At 38.0% G+C, this 26,440-nt stretch overlaps 1 protein-coding gene across 1 annotated transcript in view; it reads right to left on the bottom strand.

Moving 5' to 3' along the window:
• LOC128740660 (cyclic nucleotide-gated cation channel subunit A) overlaps positions 1-26,440 on the bottom strand; it is a 177,521-nt gene that overhangs the window by 21,888 nt on the left and 129,193 nt on the right. Inside the window, exons 5-11 of the mRNA XM_053836222.1 lie at positions 22,211-22,479; positions 21,858-22,128; positions 9,607-9,725; positions 9,357-9,551; positions 9,084-9,294; positions 8,840-8,980; positions 8,460-8,610 (exon numbers count right to left, since the gene is read on the bottom strand). Coding sequence (XP_053692197.1) covers positions 8,460-8,610; positions 8,840-8,980; positions 9,084-9,294; positions 9,357-9,551; positions 9,607-9,725; positions 21,858-22,128; positions 22,211-22,479 — 1,357 coding nt within the window. The remainder of the gene's footprint in view (positions 1-8,459; positions 8,611-8,839; positions 8,981-9,083; positions 9,295-9,356; positions 9,552-9,606; positions 9,726-21,857; positions 22,129-22,210; positions 22,480-26,440) is intronic.

Below are 26,440 nucleotides of genomic sequence, written 5' to 3'. Positions count from 1 at the left end.
CGATTTGTAATTTTAAAATTTGCATAGAAATACAAGAAGAGTGAGAAACATTTCAATTGTCATTTTCTTTATTTGCCGTTACTCGCAATCGGACGAGCAAACCAAAAAGCGAAGAAAAGTATTTGATTTAATCATATAGGTATAGTGGTGTATAGGATTGAAAATACTAATGAGTTGATTTTCCCAAATAAATTTATACCAATTTACAACAAATTTTGCGCATCAATAGATACTAGAGCTTAGAAACTTTATATGAAAAAGAGGAAGAAAAGATTACTAATAATTCTGTACGATTTGTTTTCGCTAGGGAGAGTGACACTTAGACACTTAAATAAATATGCGTCCACTCATACCAGCAACAATAACAAGCGCCGAAAATTATACCGATCATATTTCCCATCCTCAAGCATGTTTATGGCGCAGCTTTTGTTTCTTTGATCTCATCGTTTCCTAAAACATCTAACGGGCAATATCGTATAAACGATACGATCAAGCTATTTTTTCATTAAAGTTTATTCAAAAGAAGCTTAAGTTTTGATTTTCATGCAAAAATAATTGACTGAAAGAGCGCCAACTAAGAAAAAGTCCAATTTCTCTTTTTCGTTTTTCATATCTAATGCTCTACTCAGTTATTTTTTCAAATTCAGATATTCTTTTTGGATAAGGATTTTGAAAAATAAGGAACGGATATTTAAAAATATAGTCAAGTTAATTATAGATGTTCCTGAGAAATTAAAAAATAATTATTGCGGCAGTAGAAAGGCTAGGTTACACCGCTAGGTGGATCGATTCGGGTTTTTTGATTTATTTTCTATCGATTCAGAAACAACGGAATCACTAATGGACCCTATGAAGCTTTCTACGATTTCCGATTTCGAAGTAGGCAGGTTCATAAGAAAAATAAAAACAGGTAATGATTTCTAAAGCTCAGAAGCCCATTCACCTGAAATGTGGAATTTCATCGGAACACATCAGAATCAAAAATATACTTATTTCCAGAGATACATTCGGACACAAGTGGAGCTGGAAAGTGCATTATAACAAGCATCTGGCAATCACTTCTAGCGAAATTTAAACATCCTTTCATCCGAGGACTCTACTGGAATTGCAAAGTTTTCGTAGAAACATTTTAAATTTTAACATGAAATAAAGCAATGACTTAGATCATTTGGTCATTCGAGTGCGTTCAGCCAAATTGCAGAAAAATATGAATAAAAGATTTTTTTCCATTTATTATAAGGTCATTGCAAATTATTTTTAAAGTTTTTGTCTTGGTTTTTGGATGGAAAATAATACCATATATATGAAAAACAAGAATTGATTCGGTTTTCACATTCAAACTTTGAGTAAAAATGGATAAAAATCTCAATTTTTGTGTGATTTCAAAAATCTCTTTATTTTTTATTCGCCACCCAACAACAGTTGTCTAACATCGAAAGGACAAAAACTTCTATTTATATAAGAGGCTTACCAGGTCTCTGACAGGACGTCATAAGAGGCTTATCGGTAACTAAAAACAGGTTCCTGACAGGACGTCATGCTTTCGTAGCTATGGACTGTATTCTCAGTCACCTCACTGCACAGTGGTCCCATTGGTATTAAAACACGCGTTTTTTTAATTGCGCCGAAATGGTTGATAATACTGGTTAAGTATGTGCAGAGAAATTTCTCAGCGTTAAAAGCTCTTTCATGTGGCATGAATGATTATTTGATTAATCCCCCTAAAAGTAAGATAAAAAAAATTATTTTTTGAACAGTAAGTGATACAGCAAAATAATGTTCTACAAAATTTTTGAAAAGATTATTATGAAGAACTTTTCCAAAGAAAGTAACCTACTAGCTATTATAGTTTTAGAGATAAGCAACAATTTTTGTGGAGACTTTACGAAAATCAATTTTTTGACCACAGTTCTTTCTACAGTATTTACACACATTTAACATGTTCGGCAAAGATTTTCAAACAGTCAAATTACATACTTTTCTAGAATATAGTAACTTGCTACCGTCAATATTTGCGGAGAAAATGAAAGTTTTCGTTTAAAAATCATACAATTTTCAATAGCAATAACTCCTAAACATGTATATATATTCAAGCCATTTATTACCCATGTGAAAGTACAAGAAAAATACTACAAAATGCAAAACAATTTAGATTGACCCTGGTTATTCCTCTACCAAAACACTCGCATTGAAAATTGTTACTCGGTTGAATTTAGGGCATAGTGTAAAAACCGTGTTACCCCGATCAAGTAAGTGTGTAATACAAAATAATTAATGAAAATGTGTAATCCAAGCAGCATGGATTAAAATCTTCTGATCCGATAATTTCAGGCATGAGGGCACTACCAAATAACAAAAACGCCATCTCCTCTGAAGATGTACTGCAACTGTTGGTCAGTATATATGATATGCACAATAATAGCGATAGTGAGGATGAAGTAGGGTAAGACTGTCCAGAACGCACCGGGGGGGTAGAATGGCCCATACTGTTAATTGTTTAAAAACGCGGAAAATATTCGGTAAAATTATGAATGCGCATTTTATTTTGGTGTAAAACAAGCTAATTCATAATTGTGAAGAATGTAAAAGCATCAAACATAGCCACATCCAATCAAATCAAGCGATTATCCGCGATCTCATTCCACATGTAAGAAATCACGGGTTTCTCTTAAGCTTTTACCACTAGTCGGTATGCAAATTTCATAATAAATACAGTTTATCTAATTGATATACTGTCATACTCGATGATTCATCATAAAAACGGCATTAACTAGGCATGTTTTTCACATATATTGCAAAAAACTTCAAAATACAAAACAGGGGCAGAATGCATCACAGCGGGATCGAACAGTTATAAAATATTTTTAATTTGCAGTACAACTTTTGTTTCGGATTATTTATTAAAAATGTTGCAATATTATGTATTGTATAGGACTTAGAATTTGCCTTAAACCTAATTGTACATTGTTTAACTTACAATATTTCATCACACATCAGTTGGAGAAAAGTTGATGATTAAATTTTATTGCCAATTATGTTGAGATATGAACCCATTGTATCCCAGCAAACAAGCGTTTGTAACAAACGCTATAACGAACGCTTTCGCCGTTGCGGCAGCCTAGTTTTAGGAGTTTATACAACACGTGATTGAATGGTAAATTTTTTGGTTGCGTTTAACGCCTAGCTGGGCAAAGTTGGTGCAAACACTTACCAGGAGTAAGTGCAAAAACCCGATTTAATCCACCTAGTGGTGAAAGGAACCTTTGTTATACGGTCTTACTTGGTATTTGAGATAGAAATCGACACGTTTTCGGAACATAATTCATCTATTGGTTAACGTTGCGTAATGCGTTGGTTTACATAAAAATTTTAAAATTGAATAAGTTTACAAATTTTGAACAAAATAGGAACACTTTTAAATTTTGATAGATCCTTTTTTCATGTAATTGCTGAGTAAGGATAAGTAAGTTGTTATTAATTTGAGTAAGTGCAAATAAAAGTAAGTTGTAAGAGGAAATCTTATTCTTTAACATATACATTGCCTAGTAAAGGTCTAGTTTATAGGTTTTTGAACTATGCATAATTTCCTGTAATGCCATTCTATTTGATTCACATCAATAGAGTTTTCTTGAATAATTTTAATCAATTTTTATTAACCTTCGGTTACTCACGCTGTTGTATTTTGTACAACACGTGTAGGTTTTTCAACGCCATATTGTTATAAAGTTACAAATCGTTGTTTAACTAACGAATATTCTTCAATAAACTTATTCTGAGCAAAATGTCATAATTATTCAATGCATTAATAATTTAAATTGTTGGAAAAATAGATCAGCATAAACCGCCATCACAGAAACGAAACAATCAGCATGCGAGGTGTACCGCAATTGACCCCAAGTGGAATTTTCTCTCGTTTCTCCATATGGAAAAATGGTGTCTGTAGGCAGCAAAACTAGCCAATGTAAAATGTTTAAAATGTATCCGTCTGCTGGTAGTCGAGTAATTGTAGTCAAAATTAAGGTATTTTTTATAATCAAAGTTCTACAGTTCCTAAACAAGCAAACTTAGAGGTATACTATATTCTGCAAAGTTGTATATTTTTATCATTTGTACAATTTTGTAATATAAAAAGACATACAACAATTACAAAAAGAGCAAAAATATAAAAACTGAGTTTACAAATTCATATACAATAAATAAGATTTTTCTATCTTAGCTGCAGAGATGGAAGGTTACTGTCTCTAGCAAAATTTCTTGTAATAATATGCTCTATAACTTTGCAGAGCACATTAATTTGTTATATTGACACTGAAAAAAAAATAATTTTTTTTATTTCACTTTTAGGGGGATTAAATTTAGATTCCACCAGACGATAGAGCTTTTAATTTCAAGAAACTCTTCTAAAGGTTCGATAAACCTAAAACCAAGTTTTCCCAGTCAAACCTCTAGTGCGCACGTTTTCTTTGGTTTGGGGTTATAGTGCGCGCGAGTAACTGTGTTGCAAAAGTTGGCGCGAGTGTTCGAGGGTTAATATCTTTTGACCGGTACAACCAATTCTTATGAAATTTTGCATATATATTCGTAGTGTCAAAACCTCTCGTTTGATATTAAAATAATTGAAATTAGGTAAATTATCTTGGTTAAAATCATTATAAATTATTGTTAATTTTGGTGTGGTGTATACGGTTGCTCATAACTTTCAAATTAAACGTCCAATCAAAAAACCATTCAATAGTGATCTATTAGCATATATTATCTTTCAAATGAGACTAATAGCGCATAAATCGGTTTGGCCATCCCTAAGAAACAGGCGATAATAATTACCTTGTCAAAACAGGTTTTTTAAGCATAACTTTTAAACTACTTGTTTGTTTTCAATTAAAAATTTCTGAATAATTTAGCTTTAATAAGAGCTTTCATTTGATACTAAGATCGTTGAAATCGGTCATGTAGTTCTAGAGAAACCCGTGTCACGTATTTTTCACATTTTTGCTTATAACTTTTAAACGAAACGTCGTGTCACGAAGCAACTCAATAGTGATCTACTAGACAATAATACCTTTCAAACAAAAGTAATAGCGAACGATTCGGTTCAGCCATCTCTGAGAAACAGGCGATAGAAAAAATCATTACATACATACACACACACACACACACACACAGACATTGCTCAAATCGTCGAACCCTATCGATTGGTATATGTGACTTGGCCCTCCGGGCCTCGGATCAATTTCGTGTTTTTCGACCAATTTTTAAACCTTTGTTATAGTATAACAAAGGTAAAAAGATCCCAAAGTCTTCTAGAAGTTGAAAAACGTGGAACAAACACGCCGTTGCTCTGCAAAATAATGCTTTGCTTAATCGGTGCATTCTGCACCACTCTACCCTACCTCCATTTTTAAATAAAAGACTCGTTTTCGTTAAATCCTCTTATTTTCTTTTGCATGTAACTCTGGAAACACTAGGTTTAGAAAGACATTTTTATTATGATTCCAAAGGTACTCTCATCAATCGAGGGGACGTCCAACCTGCACCAAACTTAGGATTTTTTTTGTTGACCTGAAACGAACAATCCGACAAAATTTGGTTCAAATCGGAGAAGGTTGACGTGAAATGACGCAGATAGATATTCATTTTTATAGCTCTAGAATATCTATAGTAAATGGGAGGGAGCATGAAGGTATCGAAGACTGGATGAGGGATGTGGCAACCAGCCCAAGTCACATACGGCTAGAGGGGCTTTTGACGCACCCATTTAGCACATACATCCTTACGCAAGTTGAGTTTTCACGGCGAAGTTATTTTTCGAGTAACCGGATGTCTACATTGGTAGGAGTGACTTATATTCTCGTGGAATCTTGTAAGCGGCTTTGCTTACAGGTCCACCCAAGGCCTTTTTGGTCCTTCATGAACAGTGTCGGAGTGCAGGCTTTGCAGTAATTCTACTTGCATGCATAAGGAAACCCTAGAGGTGACGGTAGGAACTTGTGATTCGTATATTAGATCTATTATATCATTTGCTATTTCAGGATTTGTTTTTCGGCCATTCGTAGGTAATCCCACCTAACCATACATCGTAGCAACCCTGTTGTGTACAGAAAAAAATGGCAGCGTTATCAGTTGACTGGCAGTAACCATGGCGAAAACAGTCAAACAACTACGCTCGATGCGTTGTTCGTACTGTCAGCACCACTCTAGAACGAAGAAGTTGCACATCGCGAGGCACTTCGTGTCCGACGAATATAGGCAATCCGGCATTCACAACGTCCGCTCCTGTCTGCAGAAAGGTGAGAGTTTAGAACGGAAGACTGCTTCCGGCCGCCTGACGGTGCTGCGCGACTGTAAAGTGTAGCAGGAGCTGAAGAGGAGACTGAGAGCAAGGTGGTCAGAGTAACCAGCTAAACGGTGTAGAAATCATTGTCATCATCAACAGCAGCGTAGAGCCGGGGTGGCTCGTGCAGTATAGAGTTGGCAGTTGTTTCGATTCAACTCGATCTTGGGCCACGCGTCTGTGGATAACGATCAGCGTGAAGAGAATATCCAAGCCGTTGTACTTTCCTTCGAGATTGGTGGTGAACGGGTGCTTACCAGAAGTTGCTGCCTTCATTAAGAAGTATCACGCGAAGGATGATGTAGCTTTTGGCCGAACCAAGAGATCCCAATGCCATGCTAAGATGAGAGATGCCCAGAGATCAATGGAGGAAATGTACCAGCTGAAGATAAACGTTTTACCGAAAACAGCCAACCCTCCAAAAGTCGCCCAGTGGCGACCGGTCATTGCCGGCAGGACGTCAATAAATTTTTGTAGAAGACTTAATAAACGTAGGACTTGAAGAAAATTTGTTCCATTGAATTATCATTTCAGTTTTCTTCTCATCGTCATCTGTCATCCATTTTTAATACATATGTTAGGGTACTTTCAGAGAGGAAGCAACTCTGCAAATATGTATTTTTTTCGTATGTTACAACACTTGTTTATTACAAAGTGAAATTAATTAAACACTATGCACACGTATGACTGTTTCAACCGCAAGCTTTTGTCAATTTTTGATAAATATTCAGCAAAAATCATAAAAGCATTCCTTGGGTATTCATATTTGTTATGTTATTAAAAATTTCCAAAAAGGGAACTTTTGTTCGTAGGCTGTTGAACGGAGCTCAAGCAAAATTTGTTTCATATTTGAAGCAAATCTGTTGGATAACGAATCAAACAGATTATATGACGCACAAGATTCAACTCGAATCAACTTGCTTAATATACCTAATGTCAAGAGTTTATTATTAATTTTCAAGTACCTATATATTGGATAATATTACCAAACCGTATAGTAAGTCCCGTCGATGAGAGATGAAAAAGATTAAATGCCATATTTACAGTTTTAACAACCTTTCAAACTTTCAGTCTTTCACTCTTTAGTTTTCCACCTGATCTGACGAGTTTTGGTAGAAGGAAATACACCGAAAGTTTGCTAACCGAACGGGACGATGTCATTTCTTAGTAAATTAGCTTGCACTACGCAAATGAAACTACGTCAACGAGAAACCGGGAAGCGATGATGGAAGCAATAGCCGACAACTCCTACTCGAGCAACTAAAATGCCAGCAAAGGAATTCCTTGGAGAAGAAGCAGACCCCGGTCTATAGTTTCAGCCGGGTGCACTGACTTTCAGTCAAGCAAGCTGCAGATAGCAGCTGAAATTTCAGAGAGACTGGAAAACTAGGAATGTTACCCTTTATACACGTCTTATAACAGAATAGCTGTACATTGCCAAACCACAGTGTTATTCGGAGGATGCTTGATGAACAAAATACCAAAATAGATCTTCAAATGGTTTTGATACTTAATGCTACACAGAGATCAGACGTTCTACAGAGGATGCCTACCTTTAATCACTACTGTAAACTGCTGTAACTGTAATTCGTTTAAAATGTAGACGATACATTAAGTTAAATAAAATTAAGCCTTTGTATTATTTAGGAATCAATAATCTTGTTATTTAAATCAACTCATAGAATTTTATATGCAAATCAATCTTCAGTTTGAAACGTTCTATTTAAAATTTATCGACACAGTTATCTTCGAGGTTTAAATATATTTCAAAACCTACACAATTTCCTTGACGGAAGTATGCAGCCCCCGTCACTATTTATTTGACATTTTAAATTCACTTTATCTGAGTTCATTCATGAAATTGTGCAAAAAACTGAAAGCAAATTCCTCTCCAAATGACACTAATTTTCAACGACATTAAAGCAGACCTCAAATTATCATCCAACGTCTTCCTCAATGCTGCTGATAACGAGCTTTTCTGATAAGCGTAAAATCCCGAGCATATCTGGGGGGAATCTAATTTTCGGTAGAAAAACTTCAACGCCTTCGACGGCAAACAATTTCACCTAACGTCAGCTACACAACGTGTCGGGTGAAAGCTGCAAAAAAAACGAAATCCCCGACCTACCTTGCCTCTAGCCGCGAGATCCGTTGTTTCAGCTTCGCTTGACTGGCAGAGTACTCGGCCAAAAGGCGAGCGAGCCGCAGATTTAGATTTTCCACCGTCTGCTCCAGCTTGGCTACGCCACTCTCCAGCGTGTCCTGCTGGTGTTGGGCACCTGTGGAATGTTGATGATTAAATTCTTAGCTTAATCTTTAATGATATCAATTGTGTTCTCTTGTCGTGAAAACATACTGCTTTTGGTAGAAGGTAACGAAAACAGATTACTTCAAAAATGCTCACGAAAATAAGCGTAGGATGGTTAATCTTGTGCCTGCGCTATTCGCTGTGCAATTAAGCAGGAAATCAATCATCCTTACAAAACCAACAACAAAGCATAAACTTACTGGCAAATACCGCTTCATCCAGTAGACCATCTTTGCGCAATAATTGACAGCCACGTTCCGTCAGTGATGCCCTCGCTTCCGGGTAGTCAGCCAAAGTTTCCCACAAGTCACGTTTCGCTAGGCAGAACAGATCCGAGTACCCTGCAAAAAGTCGTTACCCTCAGTCAACACACCCGCCCTTTTCGGTCGATGGAATCTCATTTCGATCCATCTGATGGGATTGATTTTTTTTGTGTATTCTCACCAATTGACCTCACGTTCGCCGTCCGCCGATTGCCCGTTCGATTGCCGGCAATCTCCAGCACCGATACTTCTCCGAACACCGAACCGGCACCGAGAGTGGCCAGCACCGTAATTCCATCGTCCGCTACCACCGAGAGGCTGCCCCGCTTCACGATGTACATTTCCTTGCCGACGTCACCCTTCCGGCAGATGTAATCCCCGGGGCTGAATACCTGAAAAAACACCTTGCTCCGTTTAGTAGCTCAAGCTAACAAACTGCAACACCATATTTCACCTGTAATTTTAATTTTAGCACCAACGCTTCCAGTAAACCCGGTTCGCAGTCTTGAAATATCCTCACTTGCCGCAACGTGTCCATGTGCACACGGATAGCAATTTCGGCTTTCAACTTGTCCGGTAGGGCTGCCAACACACGTTCCTCGTCCAGCGCACCGCTTTGGGCCCAGGTGTAAGCAAACCAGCGGATAACCTGACGAAGGAAAGGATTATCGAAATACCGTTTAAATGTTATCAATTGAACTTACCCGCGCTTCCAGTTCTCCACCAACCTTCCGAAACGCCATATATTGCTTGACACCATCCATTCGGTTTTGGAACTCCACACGGGTCACATTCATGTTTGAAATCATTGAACCAATGTTACCTGGAATTCAAAGGAAAACAGATATTAGCGATTGTACTTTGCATTCCGCGCTCGTACACGCGGTTCCTGATCCTTGGATTAGGCAGACACAAGTCGTACCGCTGGCTGGCTGGCTGACAGTTGATGAGAAAAGGCGAAGAGCGCTGCTGCGCTGCTTTGAATGAACGCTCAGTAAAAGCATTTCGTTGTTTGATGTACCATAACTTTCTTCATATTTCATTCCTCCCGTAACAAGATCCGTCCTAGTTCGGCCCACTTTTCAACAGCCAATTCAGTTTGAAAACCCGCTAGCAACAGCACCAGCAGCAGCACCAGCAGTAGTGAAAGCAGCGAGTGAAAGCGCATCATCAATCAAATCGTGTTTCCGCTGAATAGGCGCTTCACGAAAAAGCCATTCGAGCAAACCCGGGGGAGATCCGTCCGTCTGGTGTGCCATTAATATTTCATTCAGAATGATTGGGATGCATTTGACGGATGCGGATTCTTCGGTGTGATACGTGAGGTAGGAAAAAAAACCCGAGATCATCTTGCAGTGGAGGTTAGCCTTTCCTATATGCAGATTTGTGATGAGCTATGCTCATATCCCAGTTAATATTTTTACATAAATGAAATTTTCTTCTGTAGTAATTAAGTAACATACTACGTTAGATGCAAACAATTACGAATCTAATCAACTAACTATGATAACTATTAACCATTTAGTCACTCACCACTGTTGAGAAATTGTATTTTTTTTTGCAACAAAAACAAAAAATCTGAAACATTAAATTTTTTCTGGAATAGAATGGCAATGGAAATTTTCTAATTCTCTCAGATATTCCCTATTTATGAATTCCCTATTTAAAAAACTTCTAATTCCTAAACTGGAATATTGGAAAAATTTGCTTGAGCCTTAATTTGCAAATCATTATCTGTTTCAATGAAGCAAGTCAGAGATGTAATATTCATGTATCAAAATAAAAGATTTAAATGGAAAATGTCTACGGATTCGATTAGGCTCATGAGAGAGACCTTTTACAAAATAACACAAAAATGATACACAAATGATATCACAATAGCATAGAACTGATTCAAAATTCAGAGAAAAATAACCAGGTGAAGAAATAGTAAATCAAAGTGGTTTATAGATAGTGAAAAATTATAGAAAAATGGTACTAAACTTATACTAAAATAATAGAAATGTTTTAAAAATGGTACAACGACACAAAATGTTATAAGTGATAATATCAAATTAACACAATAATGCAACAAAAAAGTCAATATATACAGAAAACAATTCATAAGGATTATGAAATGACACAAAAAATGATAGAAAAATATAACCAAAATAGAAAAAAAACACAAAAGGAATCAATAAAAGGCACAGAAGTTAATCAATAAAAGGCACAGAAGTTAATCAATAAAGGCACGCAAAAACATACAGAAATGATACATTTGAAATGAATTTTTGTTTGCAAGCTAAAACAAAATACTTGAATATGGCAATATACTGTTGTCTGATACTAGGGAATTCAATTTTTTTAAAACTGATTTTACCGGGCTCCTGAATACTCTACTTACAATCGATTGGGAAACTTTACTGAACCAAGCAACTGACGTTAATGGCAGAGTAGAATTACTTTCGTTGACACTGAAACAGCAGTTTAATAACTTTGTTCCATCACCTCGTCCCCGGCCAAAACCTCCATGGTCCATCCGACGACTTCGGGAGTTGAAGCGGTTAAGGGCAGCAGCGCTCCGAAATTATACAAGACGACGAAATCCGACGACAAAACTTGTGTTCGCTACCGCAAGCAGGAATTATAGAATCTATAACCGTTACCTGTATTCTAGGCATGTGTTACGCACACAGTCAGAACTCAGTCAGAATCCGAAACGGTTTTGGTCATTCGTAAACAGTAAGCGCAAAAAAAGTGGTCTTCCTACCAGTATGTTTTTGGGAAATGAAAGCTCTAGTACATCTGATGGCATCTGCACTCTGTTTGCGAAACACTTTTCGAGCGTGTTCAATGCGACTTCGGCTAGTTGGACACAAATAGAAAATGCCCTTCGCAACCTTCCTCGTGATGTAATAAACTTGAGTGGTATTAGTTTTTCCGACGAAGATGTACTTGAAGCTATGAAAAAGTTAAAACCCTCAACATCAAGTGGCCCAGACGATATTCCAGCTATTATCCTGAAAAAATGTGCGACTGCGCTATGTGTCCCGCTAAGAATGATATTTAATCAATCGTTGTCGCAAGCAATATTCCCAGAGTGCTGGAAAAAATCGGTTATGTTTCCTGTGTTCAAAAAAGGAGACAAACACGATATAGTTAACTAGCGAGGAATTACCTCTCTCTCTCTGCTGAATCAAAATTATTTGAAATACTGGTTGGAAATGTACTGCTACGTGAGTTCAAGTCATATATCTCCATGGATCAGCATGGCTTCTACCCTGGCAGATAAACGACGACAAATTTACTGCAGTTCACATCGCATTGCATTAAAAGCATGGAAAATGGCGACCAAGTGGATACTATTTACACTGATTTGAAAGCTGCGTTCGATCGTGTCGATCACTCTATCTTATTAGCTAAAATTGAACGCCTCGGAGCTTCAATACATTTTACTGAGTGGCTGAAATCTTATCTCGTCGATCGCACGCTTTCTGTTAGATTAGGCCACATTGAGTCCGACAGTTTCACTAATATGTCTGGTGTTCCGCAGGGGAGTAACCTGGGACCGCTGCTGTTCTCTTTATTCTTCAATGATGTGTGCTTTATTATCCCGCCGGGCTGTAAACTCATTTACGCTGATGATCTGAAATTATTTCTTGTCATTCGAACTCTAACGGACTGCATTAAACTGCAACGATCCTTGAATTTTTTCTCCAACTGGTGCTTGCGAAACTTATTGACTATTAGTGTAGCAAAATGTTTCGTGTTTTCTTTCACACGCAAGAAAACTCCAATATTGTCTAACTATACAGTATCCGGAGAAACGCTCGAAAGGGCCACAGTAATTAAAGACCTAGGTCTACTACTAGACTCACAACTCTCATTTAAACATCACTACTCTCACATCATAGCACGTGCTAATAGAAACCTTGGCTTTATTATGAGGATAGCCAGAGAGTTCACTGACCCGTTTTGATTGCGATCATTGTATTTCTCACTTGTCCGTTCCATTCTGGAGACATCGGCCATAGTATGGAGCCCCTACACCGAAATTTGGAATAACTGGATTGAATCAGTACAGGCCAGGTTCCTACGCTTCGATCTAAGGTTTCTACCGTGGCAAAATTCCAACCATTTGCCATCTTATGCTGACCGTTGTTGACTTCTGGGCATCGACACACTGGTAAAGAGGTGAAATATTTTTCAAGCTATTTTCGTAGGAAAACTATTAACTGGGGAAATAGATGCTCCAAACATACTTTCCGAAATCGATTTTAATGTCCCCTCCAGAAACCTAAGATCACGTGATTTTCTGCGCCTTGCATTCCACCGCACTGATTATGGACAAAACGAACCTCTTAGGGCGATGTGTGACGTCTTCAATAACGCGTTCGAATTATTTGACTTTGATTTACCAAGTGTTACTTTTAAGAATAGACTAAGGCAAATACTGTAAGACGCTAAGTTAAGAATGTGTTAATGTTTTAAATTTGTGCTATATTAATATTGTAATTGTATGTAGTGTGTATGCCTGATAACGATTTGTAATATTGTAATTTAAAATAGTGTCAAAGTATTAAAAGATAGTGGGGTTTTTACGCGCACTTGGTTGTGGGCTTTTCCCCACTCCTAAGTTTCATTGAGACCCAAAAAGGTCAGATGAACTAATGTATATTAAACAATAAACAATAAACAAACAATACCCTTGTTTCGGTGTTGAATAAATAAACAAACTGAACAAAAAAACTGCCGTCATCTGGGGTTACTTGCAATACTTTTGAACTTTGACTTGATATAACTTTCGAAGTGTACCGTTTAGGTCCAAGCGTAAGTAGCCAAAACTTGTATAGAGGTCAGTACTTTTGATTTATGATTATGCCCTACTAGCACAGTTGCTATAAACAAGTTGTGTTAACCGATTAACGACTAATTTCAGTCATAAATAAGTTGCTGCAACCAGAAATGAGGGGAGTGTGCTGCTTGGGTGAGAAAAATTATCAACTAAATGAATCTGTTTAATGTAACAAAAATAGGGCTGTTGCAAGTTATCCAGTAAACAGGGTCACTTACAACACTTTTCTGATTTTGCGTTTCTTATGGTTTTAAATTTGATTTCAAACCGCGAATGAGTATTTTTAGTTATTTTGAGTATATTTCTAGTAAAACAAGAGCTACTGGAGGCATGTATTGTTTTCCAATTTTGTTTATCGCTTTTTTAAAGACATTCGGTGAAAATGCAGCATGTCGGCGAACTTCAAGTTGCCGTTTCAAGGCACGTAGAATTTTTCACAATGTTAATTTTTCTAGAGATGGCAGTAGACAAAATAACATCGTACAGATGCAAACTTACTTTGTACATACTGTCTATTACGATAATTATCTATTTTACAAGTGCTGCAAGCCGCGCCATATTAGAAGTAACAACACGAATTCATCGTTACTTCTCTAAGTTCAAAATATAAATGAAGCTCAAAGTTGCTATTTGCTAGCTTATAAATTGGATTTGGATTGGAAATTACTTTCCAATCGTATAAAAACAAGCAAATCAATGATATAATGGTTTTAACTTAACTATTGTTCAGTTTAGGTAAACGTCCTTTCTTTAAAACGCAAATGGTTATGTTAACAAACAAATGCGTTTGAGCTGTCAAAAGCGCGATGCGCAGAAGTGTTGCTGGTAACCCCGGATCACGGTAATATTTTTCATAATAGCAGCAATAAATTGGTTATGGTTTTAATAGCTCTATAAAACTAACAGATTTATCTAGCGGTTTGACAGGCGCCAATAATAAGATCAATTTTGATTCGTGCGCCATATTGTATTGCTACGCTTCAGTTATAGTAATTTTATCAGAGATGTGTCGTAGCTAGCTGGTTTTATCATGATAATATAAGCAACCAGAATAAATTTGCTTTATTAACAGTTTAATTATGGTTTTATAGCTAGCTTCAAGTATGTTTTGACCTGCAGCTTCTTGGTATTGCGTAATCTATAGTATAAAAAATGAATTTCTTTCTGTCTTTCTGTCTGTATGACCCTTGTAGACTCGGAAACTGCTGAACCGACGAAAAATTTTGCATGCAGGGGTGTTTGGAACCTTCTTTCATATAGATGAATCACAAACTAATAATGTGATGTATATACTGGACACTATCACTTGTTGTTCTTACAAAATAAAATAAGCATTTACCTTATTCGCCAACCGGTTTCGGGTAGATGTTACCCATCATCGGGGCTAGGTCCAACTGATTTTGATAAGAGAGTAGTTACAACTTCAGCTTTGTTAGATGAAAGAGCGGCGATACTATCGGAGCATCGTCTTCATTCATCAAACATTGCTCAGCTGTGGTGATATGCAGCGACTCCCAAGCGTTCAAATGCGATGACTTCCTCACTGGTTTTATTAGTTTAGCACTGTTCCAGTTTATTTTATGCTGATGATTGGCAGCATGCATCGCGACACTAGATTCGTTCACTCGTTCGTTCTCAGTTGCATTCTTATGCTCTTTCACACGTTGTTTAAATTTGCGGCGAGTTTGTCCGATGTAAATTGCCGGGCAATCATTACAATCGATTTGATAGATTCCCGACTTATCTTCGGCTGGAATCCTGTCTTTTACATTGCAGAGCATATCACGCAGCGTGTTGTTGCTTTTAAAGACAACGTGGTATCCGTGTTTCCTAAGGCATTTCTTTATCGGGTTTGTGGCTTTAGGATAGAATGGCATACTGATCCTTTCAATGTCGTCTTTCTGGGGTTGTAGAGTGGTAACATTCTCTCTATGTTTTTTACGCTTATGGATACTAACTATTTTGTCAACGAACTTTTTGTCATATCCATTGATTCGGGCAGATTCATAGATTTTTTCCCTCTCCTCTAAGAATTCTTCTTTTTCCATAGGTATAGAGATAAGACGATGTACCATTGAATGGAACGCTGCTTGTTTCTGAGCACCGTAATGATTAGAGTCCGATGTAATGTAGCGATCAGTGGATGTTGGTTTACGGTAGATACCAAGTTTAAGAGAATTATCATTTTTCTTAGAAATCATCAGGTCTAAGAAGGGTATTTTTCCATCCACTTCTCGTTCGACAGTGAACTTTATAGTGGGATGTCTAGAGTTTAATAAATCGAGTGTTTTTGGGAGGTGTCTTTCTTTTACAATGGCAAAAATAAACTGGAACAGTGCTAAACTAATAAAACCAGTGAGGAAGTCATCGCATTTGAACGCTTGGGAGTCGCTGCATATCACCACAGCTGAGCAATGTTTGATGAATGAAGACGATGCTCCGATAGTATCGCCGCTCTTTCATCTAACAAAGCTGAAGTTGTAACTACTCTCTTATCAAAATCAGTTGGACCTAGCCCCGATGATGGGTAACATCTACCCGAAACCGGTTGGCGAATAAGGTAAATGCTTATTTTATTTTGTAAGAACAACAAGTGATAGTGTCCAGTATACACATCACATTATTAGTTCAATAGTTCTTACGTTGCACGAAGATACGAAAGTGAAAATGAATCACAAATTTCCGCAAAACTCGAGAACTAATCAAGTGAAAGGAACCAAATTTGACATTCGGGGATTTTTGGAGGCAAGAAATATTCCTATGGTAGTTCGAGACCCCTCCTTCCTCTGGACGGTGTGGACAAATAAAATACAAATTTTAACCGAACATAAGAATTATCCAGGCAACCAAAACACAAAATGTGTATTTCTCGGATAAGAAGCATGTTCTGAAGTTTGAATCCCGCCTCAGTCAAGAAAAGGGGATACTTGAGCTACTCTGTTGCATTGGGGATTGTTATCGCCTTCAACTTCTCTTGGACACATTTGTAAATTGGTGCAAAATGAATAACATGACTATCAGCGTTTCTAAATACGAGATTATGACGTTTCACCGAATCAAATCGCCTATAGTTTTCGACTACAAAATTGACGACCAGATACTAAAAAGTGTTGAGCATGTGAATGACCTTGGTGTGATTCTCGATCCGAAACTAACTTTCGATCGCCACCGTACTCAAAAGCTACTCGCCAGTAGGGATTTATTGCAAAAATTGGACGAGATTTCAAAAACCCGCATTGCCTTAAAGCCCTGTATTGCGCCTTAGTTCGTCCTCTTCTCTAAAATACGTGCCTAATTTGGACTCCGCATCAACTCTATTGGAACCTTCGAATTGACCGAGTGCAGAGGAGGCTCATAAGATTGATCCCGCGTAGTTTGCCATGGTGTGACCCGCAAAATCTACTTCCGTATCCGGATCGCTGTCACTTGCTTGGTCTAGATACCTTAGAACGTCGTCGGAACATCCAACAAGCATTGTTTGTGGCAAAACTGTTACATGGCGAGATTGACTCGCCCCCATTATTATCGCTGGTGAATTTTGGCACAGCACAAAGGACACTGCGGGTTTTCTGTACGATCTACTAGAAAGGCGACAAGTTGGACTGCGAAAATTATCGTGTGAACGTGTGAACAAACTGCCCTTACAAGTCATTTTCCGCCTACCATCACCAATTACGAAAAAATTTGTGGAAATTTATCAAGGTCAACGATGGACCCAGTATTTGCAGTGCTGCAGATCCCCCAAAAAAGCCTGACGGCTATACGGCTCTCACGAACCACTGTTTCGTCGCCTTTAAAGCTGCATATGATACCATATGCCGTAAAAAGCCATGGAAAAGCATGGACGAAAACGCTTTTCCCGGAATGCTGGTCAGCCTGACTATGCATGATCGCAGTCCTCTGTGCGGATTGCGGATTACTTGTACAGTCCATTTGAAATTTACAGAGGTCTCTTAGGCCTGCTAATCAACGTACGATAATGCTCGAGGAGAATTTGTGAATGCTTGAAGTTTTTGAGAGACGAGTGCTGAAAATGATCTACGGCGGCGTACAGTAGAACAGAATATGGAGGTGAAGGATGAATTGCGAACTCACGCAGCTCTATGAGGAATCCAGAATTCAAATGGTGGTTGAAGTTGGATGAAATACGGTAGGTACAGCATGTTGCAAGATACTAAAATTATGCAAAATCTGATTTCAAAATAACCCAAAATAAAATACCAACAGTGCTACAAATGTCAAAAAGATAGAGGAATACTACAAAAAGGAGTCTAAACTAGCAGAAAGTATTTATTGCGTTTTAATAATTTTGCTTTAACCCTCTAGTGCCCAAATTTTTGATTTGCTTGAAAAAATTTTAAAATGCTCATTTCGTGGCCAGAATAATGGAAAAAATATTCTCTAGTTACTAAGTTCAGGAATAGTTTGATTATTTATAAAAATTCGTAACCCGCCAATTGGCGGGGTTGGGCACCTGGGCGCAAAAAAGTTGCAAAATCAAATTTTTCGATTTAATTCGGGACATCGATTTTAGAACATCTATAACAGTGCTAGTATTTATGAAACTAGTTATAATGAGCTTCAACTGAAATTTTTGACCATATGGCCGATTCCAGGTCCCGGACAAGTTCCTTCGAAAATCCGTTCCGTGCTTGAATCAGAAAAGAAACCCTCCCCGGGCCCGGAACCGGTCATACGGCCTCTGAGAGACATGAGATTATCGCCAATCGCTATTTTGTCGAGTGCTGATGTTTTTTGATATGCGACACGACATAATTTACTGATGCTGAAATGTCCCTTTATGGGAACCGGTTCCGGATTTATAATGTCCCCCCGGATTCGGATGGCGCGCACCTCATAACTGCGGCAAAGTAACTGATATGTCCACAGTCGATGATATGTTTACAAAAATCAACAGATTTCAAACAAGTTTTAAATATTTGGCAACTTTATCTCACGGTCGCCCAAGGAACTCCGGAATAACTCCGGGACCATAAGACATATGGCTATTATCTATAGATATTATGAAAATAGAAAATATTTCCGGAGAAACTTCCAAATTTGGTGAAAAAATATTGAAAGATAAAAAAGTTACGGCCATTTTAGTGAATTTTGCAGTGCTAAAAATGAAGTAGACCCTAGAGGGGTTAATCGAAGCGTCTTGCGGAGGAAAACTAGACTTGACTTCCAGCTTGAATGCATCATTGAATCTCCTTACCCGTAATATTGTCGGCGGTGACCAGAGATCCCAAATATATGAACTCATCAACCACTTCTAGTTCATCGTTGTCTATAGTCATTGCCCGTGGGAAGCGAATCTTTCCAAACAGACACAGAAACAGTTGTATTTTGAAATTTGGCAATGAATTCAGCAGAATCACCACGATCTTGCTTATTGATCAGTCCTTATCAGTAAGCAGTTTGCTTTTGGGGATTCTATTACTCCGAATAGTACCCAGTCGTATATTCCTCTCGTTCCTCTCGAGTTGAGATATAAAATCAATGGTAATGTCGTGTAATAATAATCGAAAAATATGATTTTTAAAATCTGGCAAAATTTTAGAAAGGCGAACAACAACATTAGTAGCTGCTCCCAACTCAGGATTGCCTACACCATAATATGCTTTGAAACTGTAACCTTTGAAAAACCTTTAGAGTCTGATAGAACATGAAACTTAAATCCTCATTTATGTGATTTGTTCGATAAATTGGGTTTTTCATTTTTGTAGTACACATTTGTTCACTATAATCGTTTATCGACTGGTAATTCATTCAATTTGTTCATTAACACAAACTGATTAAGCGGTATAGACTAAAATTTGCGGTTTTAAAATGGTCTATGATAGATCCCATTTTGAATAATATTGTCTTGCTTATCAAGATTTTGTCGTTAAGCAGTAAAATTCGCCGGGTTTCAATGAATCTGTTTCTTGGTTATAGGGTTATGATTTTCAAATACCATAAAATGCAAAAATGTTTTGTGATATAGCTATAAAGCGTTATATTGCAGCTCGTCAAAAAGGCGCACTGAAAATTAGGTGATAAGTCCTCTAAATTCCCCTTTCATATTGATGCCACTGCATGCTTGTGTATTTTTCAAGGCATATAAAAGAAGTTAACAAGGCCTATAACAATAATTTGTAGCTTAAACTCGAAAAAAATCAATAAATACAACGAAAACAACACATTGTCAAATTACCAAAAAAAAGTTGACGTTACTGCCCAACCCCGCCAATTGGCGGGGTCAGTTCCTTGATAAAACTCGACCAGTTCCTAAACTTTTTATCGCAAATTTCCTTTTTTACCATGAAGTACAACTTATCAGCTACTCACCAATAATTTTTTTGTTTATTTATTCCAAGAAATAAGCAATTTACAACAATTTGAATTTAACTCTGCAGAGCAAAATAATTTTTTTCTCAGTTTTCTGGCATTTTTCAAGTTTTGCACGAAATATCTGTTTCAAATTAACGTAATAAAACAAACAAACCACTCGAATAGTTAGATTAGACTATAATGAGAAGATATGGGTGGATCTCAACATAAAACGAATAAGCATAGTAGATTTACAACGATTTTGCTGAAGCCCGCCAATTGGCAGGGTTGGGAACTAGAGGGTTAATATTGATATTGACACTGTATTAATTTTTACTATAGTTGATTCCGTTGATATTTTTATCAGTTTGAAATTAATTCCGACGTAATTTTGTTACGTTATAGATTACGGTCAAAATTTTTCCAACAGCGTTATAATTGTACCTTCATTTCACCTAATTTCATTTTAGTTTTGCCTAAAATTTTTGTTAGGAAATTATTTAAAGTTTCATGTAGCAACATTTGTCTAATTCCTAAAATTTCAGTGTTAGCCTTATCAGAAGTCGATTTTACATGAAGTGGTAAAACTGAGTGGATAAAAAATATTCTTTAACATAAACCGGAGGTATCAAGTTTACAATTGATACAATGTTTGGTACGATAAAACAAAACTAATAAACAAGGAATATTTGAAATGAACTTGACGTTAATAAATCCAATTTTACATTTTTAATTTTAAACCAAAACGAAATCAACGATACTCGAAAAACAAAAGGCAAAAGGCAAGGCAACGCAAAGCAAAATGGAGCATAACAAATATTATGAAAAGTCAACCAAAATTGAGTTAGAATTCTGTCAGAGAAACCTAACACTAAATAGAAATAAGCTTCAATAAAGTTTAAACTCAGGAAAAGTAACTCAATCAAAGCTACATTGTATATTAGGCTAATTGGCAAAACGAGTCTACTATGTGAGTGAACCCCAGTTTTGTGCCCCACTTTCTACCTAGGTCTCGGCAAACCAGTGGTTATAGTTTGCCCTACTCTAGAGAGAGAACGTCACTAATAATATGTTTCATTGATATTTTTCGGTGAAATAAAACCCTTCTTTTCTCGATCTGCGTAACGTTTCTGGCTACTATGCTTCGCCTATCGTCAGACGCATTTTCGTCACTCTATTTTCTTAGCACATTGCTAATGCTGCGTCCGCTGCCGACGAGTAACCATTGTCTGCTGACTCGTCGGCAGCGGACGCAGCATTAGCAATGTGCTAAGAAAATAGAGTGACGAAAATGCGTCTGACGATAGGCGAAGCATAGTAGCCAGAAACGTTACGCAGATCGAGAAAAGAAGGGTTTTATTTCACCGAAAAATATCAATGAAACATATTATTAAAATTGTTACGGTGACGGAAAAACAAAAAGTAGAGAACGTCACTGTTCTGAAGTGAAAGCATACCATTTCCACTATGAGAAAAGCTAACGTGCCATCAGAAGCACGAGCTGATAGACGTGTTTCGGTACGATACTACGCTTACTGTCAGTTCAAAGAGATGAACCTGGAAATTGCGAGAAATGCGAACCGGTTTAAACCAGAAGATCTGCAAGGGTACTCGAAAAAAGTAGGATGATGGCAAATTTGCAAGCGCTAAATTTGAAAGAGTTCTACGCTGGAAGTTGAGTGTCAATGAAATAGTGAGCAAAGTGTGGAAAAATGTCAATTTATGATTTTGATTCAATCGCTTTATTACTAACAAGTTACTGGTTTTTACTACTTTTTTATGTTATTTAAATATGTTATTACTCACCGACGATGGTAGCAAAGATGAGCACCCCGGCAAGAAAGTCAGCCACCACGAACAGATACTCGGCGTCGTTTTCCGGCGTCGGCGTTTCGCCGATCGTGGTCAACGTCAGCGTGGACCAGTAGAAGCTGTAGATGTACTGGCGGGAGAGGGTGAGATTTTTCGCCCCGTTGATGTTGTACACCCAATTGTCCGAGCTAAACCCGAGCGCGTAGCTTATTGCGAAATAAAGACACGCATTCCAATGGATTAATACTAGTATAGCTAATACGACCTACGTCAGCGTCGGGAAAACAGTGAAGAAAATTTAATTTTAATTATTTAGGGCGCAGAACAAACAATTGCAGGATACTTACCTTACATATCCTAAACGCATTCGGGTAACCGGTTGCCGTCTCGGTCCGGTCAAACCATTCCCACATTCTTGGAAGACGCAATAATCTATTAATCCTAACTATAATTGGACAGGGTAGTCGGGTCGCGGTACAGGAACTCGGCGCCCACCATATGTAGGCCAGATCGGTGGGCAGCATCGAAACAACATCCAGCCACCAGCGCTCCTTGGAGAAGTAGTGTTTCCGCAGCTTGGATGCGTCACGTACCAGCAGTCCTTGCTCCAGGTACCCTGCGGAACGGAAAGTAAAGAGGATAGACTGAAATTAAAATCCAATCCTCATCGCTACAAGTGAATTAAATTGTCCACATAGAATTAGGCATCCTGCCGGTTGTCCGGCCGGTACATGTTTTCGCACAGAATCATTCTCGACGAAGAGGTCAATCCTCTGTCTGTCGCTAGCGAGCGTGAAGGACCCCACCGGAACTGCTGCCAGCTGCGACTGGCTAGCGTAGTGCTGAATAAATGAATAATTTATCGTTCACAGACGCACACGCCAAGAGGAAGAAACAAATCTCCGCAATTAGCCTGAAGCGAGATAAATTAATGTTTTCTTGCAACGGAATTCACCGCCTCGGCGATGATGATGATGATAGTATATTGCGATACGTGAGGGGATTTGTAGAAAAGCGATCAAATGACTAATGCCTCCGAGGCGACAGGACTTTGAACTGCAGGAGACGGTTTTTTCTGTTCAATGCAGGAGTTGTTCGTGGGAAGCATGTTTACGTTCTCGAAGATAAGTTTATCTTGATGTCAATGAAATTTTATACAACTTGTACGAAAACTAGCTCTGATCTCGTTTTAAAATGAAGTAAATTAATTCGTAAAAGTAAATAACTATTGAAAATCGTATTTATTCCTTCATTCAAAAAGTTATTTTTTCTGACAAGTCTTGATCTGCAAACGCTCAAACCATCTGTTTTTAATGTGTTTTACTCGTTTGTAAAAGTTTATTTCCTTTTAATTGCTCTTCTCGACGACTTTTAGCGACGAAAATCTAGGAAAAGTACGCCAACGAGGTATTTAGTAAAAACGTGTTGGCCCAATTTTATGTGTGCACTTTAGTCGTTCCTTATCTTCAAAACTATAATGGCTCGAAGCTCATTAAAATGCTAACACCTCGGTGTTTCATTAAATAGTATCTTCAGTGACATACTGAAGGAACAAATTAGTCGATATACAAAAATTAAAAATACGAAGAAAATGGTATTAAAATATTTTTGCCTTTGTTATACTATAACAAATGTTTAGGAATTGGTCGAAAAACAAGAAGTTGATCCGAGACCCGGAGGGCTATAGGCTATAGGCCGAAAATACCCTCCTGTGTTCTGCATATTTTGAATAAATTTTTCATCTATTTCTCGTCTCGAATCTTGGACGTTCTCCTGAAGAACCCTTCTAAGGTGCGAAACCTATTAAGGGGGCATAGTACCTTTTACACCATATTTTTTCCCTTATTTCAAAAATGTTTGTCTCGATAGCGCAAAAGGCCAATCGAATCGAGTTTTTTGCATTCAAAACTTTGCATTTTATACTAATATTTACAATTTTGTTTTCATATGGGAACCTCTTCCCCTTTCCCCTACGGTTCCTTGAAGATAGTCATTCCAAAAAAATATGAATTGCGGTACCATGGATTGGCGCTGGGGGGCTTATCCGAATTGAAAAAATCCAAAACGACGTGAAAGTATATTAAATTATCTCATGTTTGACCCATACGCATTACAAAATGACGGACATTCAAACATAAAAGTAAAGTTTTTAGTCGAAAACATTTCTAAACATTTCTAAAAAAATACAAAAATTGCAATATCGAAAAAAGGATGGGTCAAAAACTAGATAATTTTGTTAGCTTTTAAACAAAAAAAGAATCTTGAGAATTGTTTGAGCCGTTCTTGAGATATTTATGGTACCGATTTTCAAAATTTGGTTTCGAGAAAAACGGCGCTGAAGTTTTTATTTGCTGTGTAATCGCTCCAGACATGCGCGGTTCAAATAGCTGTAACTTAGTCAATTTTTGGAATTCATCCAAACTGCTTCAAACACGTATGGTCAAAATGTTAAATCTTTCGAAATATTCAATGAAAAGAATTTCGGTTTTGATTAATTGATAAGGTATTATGCCCCCTTAACTGTGTCAGTAGTAGCATGTTTCCTAGATGATTCAGTGCGAGACGGTCAGAAGCGCCTGCTGATGCGGGGGATAGCCCTCCGTAGAAACCATTTTTATTTAGATTTAAGCATTTTCCTGGGTTTACTAACTAGTAGCGATCATCCCTTAGTTGAATCCGAACAAGCGGCAGCGAGTAAGGACTGCATATACCCAACATTTGTACAGGGTGAAGGCCATTAATATTTTCGGCGTTAGGTATACGGGTGGTAGGCACACGGACATTGAACATAATGGGCATTAGGCATAATGGACGATAACCGTAATATACGCTAGGCATAATTCACAAAACCTCGCTTTTCTGTGAACACGCACTTGAGTCAATCATCGCTGCATCAGAACAATGAGAACTGGGGCCAACCATTTAACATAAATTTATTTGGCCTAACGTTGCTTGGTATAACGTAGCTTGCCATGAAAACATTGGCATAAACATAAGGCACCATTGACAGAAAAAAAATCTGGCATGTCGACCTAATGGTATAATTGCGTAAAAATATTTTTTGAATTTTTCAATATGTTTCAGAGCAAAACGGGCGCTGGTCACGAGTGTTCGCCGGCGACTTACCTTTGGAAGCGTCGGTCACTGTGGAGGGGCAGCTCCCCGCAAAAAATAACCTCTATTCAAGTGCATGCCATTTACTAGGTATACCGACTAGTAAGGGTATCTTCTAGTTGAGTCCGAACAAGCGGTAGCGAGTAAGGACAGTATATATCGAACATTTGAGCAGGTCGAAGGCCGCGAATATTTTCTATGTTATTCGGCCATTTCTGATTCGGTCATGAGTGTTGCAGCCATTCGTATTGCAGTCATTTTGATTCGGCTAATATATCTACTACGTCATTTGTTATTTCGTCCATTCGTGATTCGGTCTTTTGAGTTTCGACCATTCGTAGGTAATCCGACTTACCCTCTATGCAATGCATTTTCAAAGTGAGGCGATTTGACCGCTTCCAAGCTAACGGCAGATTGTCTAACGTCTGTTGTAATGTATGGACATTATGCCTTCCGCACGTTATGCCTAACGTCCATATGCTTAATGGGATACACCCCTTGAAAGCGACAGAAAACATTTCAGTAGTCCAAAAAAGACCAAATTAGAAAATGACACTGGATTTCGTCTAAAAGTGCTGAAGAATGCAGGTATATGCCAGAAAAAGGCCCTACCCGGTTTATATGTGAAAAAATGATCCCGAATTTCGTATAAAACACTGAAACCCGCTTGAAGGTCATAAATGTCTGAAAATGATTCTGATTTCGCTTAAAATTTCTTGAAAATACTTTTCAACACTGGCGTGGCCAGCCATAAACAGAAGGTGGGGCATCGACCTTTCTGAAGCAACTGATTACAATATGGTGTATCTATTTTCATGCAACTAATTTACTCATTGCAAATATATCGGCCGATTAGATTAAAAACTTCGAACGTTTACCTCAGTGTAACTCCGCCTGCAAATGACGGATGTCGGTAGAAGCATGTTCACTGAACCTGAAAATACTGAGAACCTAAGCATAGGGACCAAAGCCCCAAAAGGAACGTGAATGGATAAACCCCTGATTTAAGGTGTCATGCGACCCGTGTCGCGGGTGAAGGGGGGTGGGGGGCTCTGATGCGGCGGACTCTTCTTTCTTCTCAACTCGTAAAAATTCTATTTGATTAACAAAACAAACTTTACTGGACGGATTAGATAATCCGTTCGCAAGAGGTGGTATCTAAAGATCTCCGCTGACGAATACGAGTAGAAGCGCCAGCGTAAGCAAAAAGAGAAGCGGTATACCTGATGCCATTATCGAGTTCGTGGCAAGTCGCAGTACCCCGGCAAAGGACCTGAAACACAGTCTGCTTGTGCTTCGGAGCACAATGCGTGTTGCGATGAAGGAGCACAGTGAACTCAAAGCGCGAGTAAGAGTGGCAGAGAAAGAGACCAAGAAGGCGTTTGAATCGACGTCTGTCGATGAGCAGTCCAACGACAACAAGGTATCCACCAAATGTGCAAGGCAGTCCCTAGGAGAAGAAA

The sequence above is a fragment of the Sabethes cyaneus genome, chromosome 3, assembly GCF_943734655.1.
Source record: "Sabethes cyaneus chromosome 3, idSabCyanKW18_F2, whole genome shotgun sequence".
NCBI lineage: Eukaryota > Metazoa > Arthropoda > Insecta > Diptera > Culicidae > Sabethes > Sabethes cyaneus.
This window is presented reverse-complemented; position numbering and strand designations above follow the sequence as displayed.